At 33.3% G+C, this 7,985-nt stretch overlaps 2 protein-coding genes across 4 annotated transcripts; both read left to right on the top strand.

The window, feature by feature from the left end:
• Window positions 1-696: 696 nt before the first annotated feature.
• On the top strand, window positions 697-5,183 carry LOC122403331 (WD repeat-containing protein 43). 2 transcript variants are annotated; one of them, XM_043406811.1, is made up of 8 exons: window positions 697-894; window positions 1,470-1,472; window positions 2,710-3,201; window positions 3,414-3,855; window positions 4,001-4,310; window positions 4,450-4,694; window positions 4,791-4,972; window positions 5,081-5,183. In XM_043406811.1, exons 1-7 carry the CDS (start codon window positions 697-699, stop codon window positions 4,958-4,960), a joined length of 1,860 nt encoding a protein of 619 aa, XP_043262746.1. In that variant the 3' UTR covers window positions 4,961-4,972; window positions 5,081-5,183. The 2 variants fall into 2 exon arrangements, with proteins under 2 accessions (XP_043262746.1, XP_043262747.1); XM_043406812.1 differs by lacking the exons at window positions 697-894; window positions 1,470-1,472 and adding an exon at window positions 1,969-2,010.
• A 328-nt stretch (window positions 5,184-5,511) lies between these two features.
• LOC122403323 (geranylgeranyl transferase type-2 subunit beta) lies at window positions 5,512-7,784 on the top strand. Of its 2 annotated transcripts, XM_043406793.1 has the most exons (6): window positions 5,512-5,653; window positions 5,894-5,998; window positions 6,224-6,580; window positions 6,665-6,809; window positions 6,870-7,045; window positions 7,510-7,784. In XM_043406793.1, the coding sequence occupies exons 1-6, from the start codon at window positions 5,651-5,653 to the stop codon at window positions 7,726-7,728; spliced, it is 1,005 nt and encodes a 334-aa protein (XP_043262728.1). In that variant the 5' UTR covers window positions 5,512-5,650; the 3' UTR covers window positions 7,729-7,784. The 2 variants fall into 2 exon arrangements, with proteins under 2 accessions (XP_043262728.1, XP_043262727.1); XM_043406792.1 differs by having other exon boundaries at window positions 6,665-7,045.
• The last annotated feature ends 201 nt before the right edge of the window (window positions 7,785-7,985 follow it).

Consider the following 7,985-nt stretch of genomic DNA (forward strand, 5'->3'; position numbering starts at 1 on the left):
TATCCCCACCATTCCGTTAGACGCTAAGGAAGTTCGTCGTCACTGTTGTCGATTTCGATGCACTCAATTATGCCCGATCTGGCCACACTGGTCGCGACTGAACTGACAACAGTGATAACTAACTACGCAATAAACCGCAGTACCGCACTCTCTCGTTCGGCGGCGCAATAGATTGAACGCGGTAAATTTAAATATAACACTACCATTACTTTTATTGGTATCAAATATTAACGTTGACTGTAAAGTATTCTTAATGTACATTCAAGCTCTCTTAATTACTTAACAAAATACTTAATTGACATAGTTTTGATAACGGTTTACATTTGATACACTAGTGCATGAAATTCATGCCATTTTAATCCTAGCCAGATTTTTCTAGTTGTAAGATAGCGCCTCTAACGATCAAACCCTCAACCAATACACACGATTTGAAGAAAAACGTAAGTATGTACAATATACGCCAGATAATATGGGGTCAATTAAATTAACAAATTACTTAGTAGATATATGACAAACAATATTAATCTTATACGATCGAAAACGATCATAAATCGTGTGTATTAGTTTGAGGGTTTGGTCACTAAAGGCGGTATCTCACGACTGTAAAAATCAGACTCACAGTAGACTTGCCCATCAATGTTTTTCTTGTGATTTCTACCCTATGTAACTTATTACTATACATGCTATAGTTCAAAGATGGCGTCTACCGTTAGTTGTTACGCTTTTTCCTCCGACGGTGATTATTTCGCGCATTGTGGAAACGATGGAAAATTAAAAATTTGGGATACCTTCACCAGCCGTTTAAAGCAAGAATATGTTTCAAATTTTCATCTGTCCTCTCCATGTTGCATTTTGGCCTGGCTTTATGTCAACACTTCGTCAACAAATGCTACGGTAAACCATGTGCTTTTTTTATTCTACATTACAATAAATCTTCACTATTCTCTGAATCTATTCTGCGTATCATTATATATATAAATTAAGTTAAAACCTCTCGTTTTCAATCAAGAATACCCATATTACTTTCCTACTTCTTCCACTAATGTTCCATTTTATAGATATTGAGGTTAGGTTCTTAGTACAATTTATAATTTTGTTTAGATTTACATAAAAATTAACTCTGAGGATAAATTTCTATTTTTGGAATATTTAAAATAAAATAATTTCGTTGAAAAATGTATCTGTGATTCTAGAATTTAGTGACATTTCTCAATTTTAATTCTAATTTTTGTTTAATTACCGAAATAAACAATCTATTGGGAGAATTTGTGAAACTAATATATTTTTTGTTATCTTTTTGCAAAATTGGATTAAGAATTAAATTAAATTCTCCACTATGCAACTTTCATAAATTTATGTAAAAATATATTGGTAATCTATTTTTTCCATAGTATCTTCTTGTATGCTATTAACCCTTTCTGGATGAGGTTTTACATTTACTATCATCATTTCATTTAATGCAGCAATAGTTTGTTTATATAATATTGAAGTGTGCTAAAGAGACAATGACTTTTATTGTAAGTCAAACATGTGTAACTCAATATTTTTGAAACTGTATTATTTTTATTTAGTGCAATATGTTTTAAAACATTTATTTACACATAAACCTATTGTTTATCATCTACAGATTTACAAATTTCAGTGCTTTACCAAGTAGGTACCCATACTCTTATTTTTTTCAGCCACATACATGGCATCTTATTCTTTTCTTTATTTTTAATCTTTAGTTCTAGATAAAATGGTATACACTTAGTTTAAGTAAAAAATAGTACCAAAATTTTAATATTATTGTATGGCCAATAACTTCCATATTACTATGTCAAATGCAACAATTTTTATGGTGTAGAATAATAAAAGTACCATTTGGTCCCATCCATATAATACATATTGTTGTTATAATCAATAACTGTTAATTTTACACTTAATTTTTATCCTTTCATTTTTTGTAATTATTCATAATGAAGTTGTAGAAATTTCAAGATAATCCATCAGTGAAAAGTTATCAAAATGGTAAATAAAAATTATATTTTTAGGAGTGAGATTTAAGAAATTTTGTTAACCAATGTCCATTGTCATAATCATACTAAAAAAAACATACGAATAAAATTTGAATTAACTCCAACCCCATTCGAAACATAGCACCATCTCTATTTTTTTCTACCGGCTGAAGTATCGAAGTATACAGGGTGTTCGGCCACCCCAGGGAACAATTTTAATGGGAGATTCTAGGGGCCAAAATAAGACGAAAATCAAGAATACCAATTTGTTGATCGAGGCTTTGTTAAAAAGTTATTAACGTTTAAAGTTCCGCCTGTAGAACGGCAATCTGCGAACAGCTGCGCACGCATGATAGTGGTTCTCATTCACAAAACTGTAAGACTGTCGATACGTCAGTAAGTAAAGTTTCTCACGTTAAATGAGAACCACTATCACGCGCACGCAGCTGTTCCACAGACGGAACATTAAACGCTAATAACTTTTTAACAAAGCCTCAATCAACAAATTGGTATTCTTGATTTTCGTTTCATTTTGGCTCCTAGAATCTCCCATTAAAATTTTTCCCCGACCGAACACCCTGTATACAAAGTTTCGTATCCTTTACTTTTCCATCCTCTCCCTTTTTTGTAAATATTAAAAAAAGAAGATTGAAGAATGAAAAAATCTTATGGCTATGTACAAGTATAACTATGTTTATACATAACATTCTAGCCTTCACCATGGAAAAAACGCAAAAAGAAGTCAATTTCAGAGGAATCCAATTCCAAAGGGATTGTTGCAATGGGTTCTACAAACGGGAAAATCACGCTTTATGACACAACATCTTCAGTCACTACTCAGCTGGATGGTCATTCCGGTACAGTTACCGCGGTGACGTGGTCTGAAAATGTTGGTCTATTCACTGCAGCGGATGATCACCACATTATTCATTGGAACCTTAAAGAAAATGGAATAAAATACAAATGGAAATCCGGGAGAGGAAAAACAACGTCTTTGGCCCTCTCTAAGGATGGGGATAGTTTACTGTCCGGGGAGAGAATTATTAAGTGGTGGGATCTATCTACGAGACAATTAGTCAGAACATTCACGGGCCATGCTAATCAAATAACATGCCTTTGTACTCTTAAGATGCCATCTGGAAGCAATTATGTAATTAGTGGAGCTTGTGGCGATGGCTGCCTTAATGTTTGGGCTTTAGACGAAGTAAGAAATTTTTCATTGCTCTAAACATCACTAGTGACGGTTACTGATGAACTTAATAAAGAAACTGATACTTCAAAACTTTAGAATAATTTTGAGGATTTTGAGGAAATTTAAATAGATTATAGTTCTTCAATAAATTTTATTTCCCCGAAATCGGCGCATGGCGCTTAAAAGTGATGTTCCTCGTTACTAATTATGAAAAATCTTTGCAGAATAAAAACGATAGATCCCCCGCGACAAGCTTAGCTTTACAGGACGACGCAACAAGCGTTTCTGTAAATGTCTCTGAGGAGTCGGAGGTAGTTGTTCTGGCAGTGACTAGATCAGGACAAGCACACTTATTTCAGTATCAACCAAACGGTCGCACAAAACCGTTGAAGCCTAGCTTAAATATTGCAGTAGCTTCCGACGTTAGTCCGAAAGACACTGTCCAACAAATTCCTATCTTAGATGCAAAACTAACAAGAGAGCAAACGTTGCTCTTAACGTACGGTACATATCTGAATCCTACATTCGAAAGAGTGACTCCAGATTTCTCTGATAAAGTGCAATGCCTGGTGCGTTCAGAGAATAGGAGAAACAAAGACAGAAAAGATGAAATTTCTAAGGTGAAGACTCCCTTAATTGAGGATAATGTTGAGTACCTTGCACCGGGTATGTTATTGAATTTCATTAGTTTTGTAATTTTCCATTTATTCCTTTGTCCATAACAGCTCATTAATGAAAAATTCTCAAGAATACTTCTAAATGGTATTTATTCAACTTAGAAATGAAGGTTTGTTGAATTTATTTAACATAGGAATAATTGGAACCACAACAAAACGGGATAGGAATAGCAGTTCAGGATCACAATTATTATTGAAAGACAGATTGGAAAACCTCAGCTTAAATGGTGAAAGCAGCCCTGCTGGAAAAACTACTACCTCAGGTAGCAATAGAGCACAACTTTTAATTCAAGGCTTGAATAGTAAAGACAAGACTATTCTGACCAATATTTTTCTCACAAGAAACGAGTCCATTATTAGGAACTCTATTGCTAAACTACCAATACAGGCGATTGGACCATTACTCAAAGAGCTAACCATCTTGCTCCAGGGTAAAACTTACGCGTAAGATTTCCATGAATCAATTAGTTTTTATTAAGTTCAGTATGTCTGTTATATTATCCACTTCTAGAGAAATATTTTTACCAAAAAATTTTAATTTCATTTTACGTACGTTTTACTTATTACTGTCGTTATATTGTAGGAGCAAAGTTGCGGTGAGATGGTTGGAGGCATTATTGATGACACATGCGGGTCATTTTTTGTCACAAGCCGATCTTATGCAATCGTTTGGTGCAATTTTGAGTTTAATAGATGCCAAATTGGCTCTCTTGTCGGAGCTCTCGAAACTTAAAGGCCGCATATCTCTCGTTACTGGCCAAATTTCTCAGACAACCGAAGAGCACCACAAGGACGTTGATGAAAACTGTCTTGTCTATCAGGATTCAGGTTTGTACTAATTGTTCTGTTTTTAAACCATTTGAGAATATACGTTTCCTTTTATAACTTCTAATTTGAATTTTATTGAACCCGAAACATACACAGATTCCTCTGACGAAGATGGCGGGATAGAAGATGAAGATATAGAAAGCGAATCTGATGAAAATTGGGAAGAAATGTCTAATCAGGAAGACCAAGATGATCAAGAGGAACAGAATGACCAAGATGTTAGAAGTACGAATTCCGATAACGAAGATGAATCTATATCCAGTTAATTATTAATTTAGGTAAATTTTGCGAACAAAAGTAGTGGAATAAGTGATAAATTATATATACTATGAAACGTTTTTATAAATAATTATATAACAAAATTTTAATTTTGTGTTCCTTTCCAGTAAATATTCAAGTTCCTGGATATATAAAATATGAAAAAAAGAGAGAAATGAAATGTTAAATAAATGATGTTTTTTACACGAATTATTGTCATTACATTATCTGCACCATTTGTTTGTAGTTATACCTTAAATTTGTTTTTCTAATTTTCAATCATTTTACGACTGGAATTCATGTCTAGAACATTTGACATTTAATATTCAAAACAAATAGCAGAATTTATGTTACATAGGAAATGTTGAAGATAATGAAAATAATTTAAAATTTGTAGTTTCTATTATTTTTAATATTATTATACTCTGTTAGCGATGTTAAGATGTGTAAATAAAATTTTCTTCAAAAGTTTATGTCGTTTTTGAACGTCCGCGCCCTTTGGTATGCACCTGTCACAACCGGACTTAATCCAATAAATTATTACAGTTTTGAGGTTAGGTGAGCGTATTAGAAGTTCTATGTCGCTTGACAATTTGTCCAAAAAATAGCAGTCGTGGAAGATTTTATTAATTTTTTTTAAAACAGTGATATTTGATTGAACGTAATCATTCAGGTGCTTCTAAAAGAATTTATGTACTATGGTAAGGAAAATAAGATTTAATAAAAATTATTTACCATAGGTTAGAAGTTACCTTTTCAATAGATTTTGAATATACGAATATAAACCGAAATTTAAAAAATATTGTTTTTAAAGAGAATATAAATTAAGTAAAGAAGAATATAAATTAAAATGTGTATTATAAATAAAAATACATAATATAATTCATTACTGATTTCTTATATCATTAGTAATGTTAAAATATGTATAACTCCTTTTTCAGTCAAATGTAAAACACGACATTGACCTTCCAAATACAATTTCTGACCTGCTATTAGAAAAACATGTAAAGTTTTTACTGTCTTATGGTGCTGATAAGGATGAATATGTAAGTATGATGATTTCTTATCTATCTACATAGAGAATAGGTATATACAATATAATTATTAAAGTTAGCCTAGTAATATAGGAGGGATTGATATCACTAAATAATACTGAAAACAGAACAAGATCAACACAGACCATTCCTTTTTTCTTGTAATGGTTTGTGTTGGATTAGTTCAACTATGTATGACAAATATGAACAACTAACAAAAACATAAAAATATGCTAGATATATTGTACAACGGAACACTTGAGGATGTCTGGTATGTACTGGGGTCTAACAGCACTAGATCTTATGGGCAAACTGGACCAAACCAACCGGAACGAAGTCCTTGAATTTATAGCCCAATGTCAAACAGAAAGTGGTGGAATTGCATCCAGTTTACAACATGATCCACATCTTCTCCACACATTAAGCGCAATACAAATACTTTGTATCTTTGATGCTCTTGATGTTATAGATGTGGAAAAAGTTGTAAAGTATGTAAAAGAGAGACAACAACCAGATGGGAGTTTTACCGGTGATATGTGGGGTGAAGTTGATACAAGATTTTCATTTTGTGCAGTGGCAACTTTATCACTTTTAGTTAGTAATAGATATAATGTAAAAATTTTAACTAATTTTACCAAACAAGCAGACTCGAAGTAAAATGGAGGAACATTGTTTTAGAATCGATTGGATGCTATAGACGTTAATAAGGCTGTTGAATTTGTGATAAAATGTATGAATTTCGATGGTGGGTTCGGGTCAAAACCAGGCGGCGAAAGCCACGCCGGTATGATCTACTGCTGCGTGGGACTTTTATCGATAACTGGTAATTCGTTTCTACGGGGACAAGAATTTCGAGGTTATTATAATAAAATAATGTTTTTAGATTGCCTTAGTTTGGTAGACGCGGATCAGTTAGGTTGGTGGCTTTGCGAACGGCAACTTCCCTCTGGCGGTTTAAACGGAAGACCAGAAAAAGCGCCCGACGTTTGTTATTCTTGGTGGGTTCTTTCGGCGCTTACTATACTCGGGCGTCTTCATTGGGTTAACAAGGAGCAATTGGTATGTTTCCAAAACGAAATAATTTCTTTTGCGCGGTGATTAATTAATTAAATTGTTCTCCGTGAAAGTAGACACCGCGGCGGTAGTCTTTGATTAGTCTTGAATGTTGTAGAGTAGGTTGTTTTTAAGGCCTGTATGTTAAAACGATTGTAACGATGGACGTTAGGAAGAAATTTAAGTTGAACTGTTACACCGTGACTAAGGCTGTGCGGGTAGCCCGAAACCCGGATTGGAACTGACAAGATTGCGACGGATTTGTTTCGGGATCATTCGGGACAATTCGGTCCGAACTCGAAATCTACCGAGCTCCTCTCCAATTCGCCGATCTCTTGACAGCTCGAACCCGTATTTCGGGCTACCTAGCTGCTATAAATTATGCTACTCAACATTGATTAATTACTCATAATTTAAACAAAGGAAAACTAGAGGAAATTTATTAAATTCATGCTAACATTGAATCGCAGGTAAAATTTGTACTAGCATGCCAAGACATGGAATCAGGAGGATTTAGTGATCGTCCAGGAGATGTTGCTGATCCTTTCCACACTCTTTTTGGATTAACAGCACTTTCTCTTTTAAATGCTGATTATCCTCTAAAAAGAATTAACCCTACATATTGCATGCCAGAATATGTTATCCAGAGGCTACGTCTCAAACCTTCAAGATTAGATCAAAGTGATTAACATTTTGTTTAAAAGGTTTGACCTTCTGTAAAATTAAGTTTCTATTAAATAATGCAAGAAAAAAAAAAAAATACAAAAAATCTTTTACACAAATTGTTTTATTTATTTCTTTATCTACAGATTTTTAATATTTTATAGTACTCTGTTAACAGCATATATTGTAATGTGTTATTACTACCAAAATATATGCTCAACGCAATTTTATGTAAATAAAGTACATTGTCGAACGTTAGTAAGGAAATATTGAATTAACACGT

The sequence above is a fragment of the Colletes gigas genome, unplaced genomic scaffold, assembly GCF_013123115.1.
Source record: "Colletes gigas isolate AHSC1104 unplaced genomic scaffold, ASM1312311v1 Colletes_gigas_Sc00049, whole genome shotgun sequence".
NCBI classification, from domain to species: Eukaryota; Metazoa; Arthropoda; class Insecta; order Hymenoptera; family Colletidae; genus Colletes; species Colletes gigas.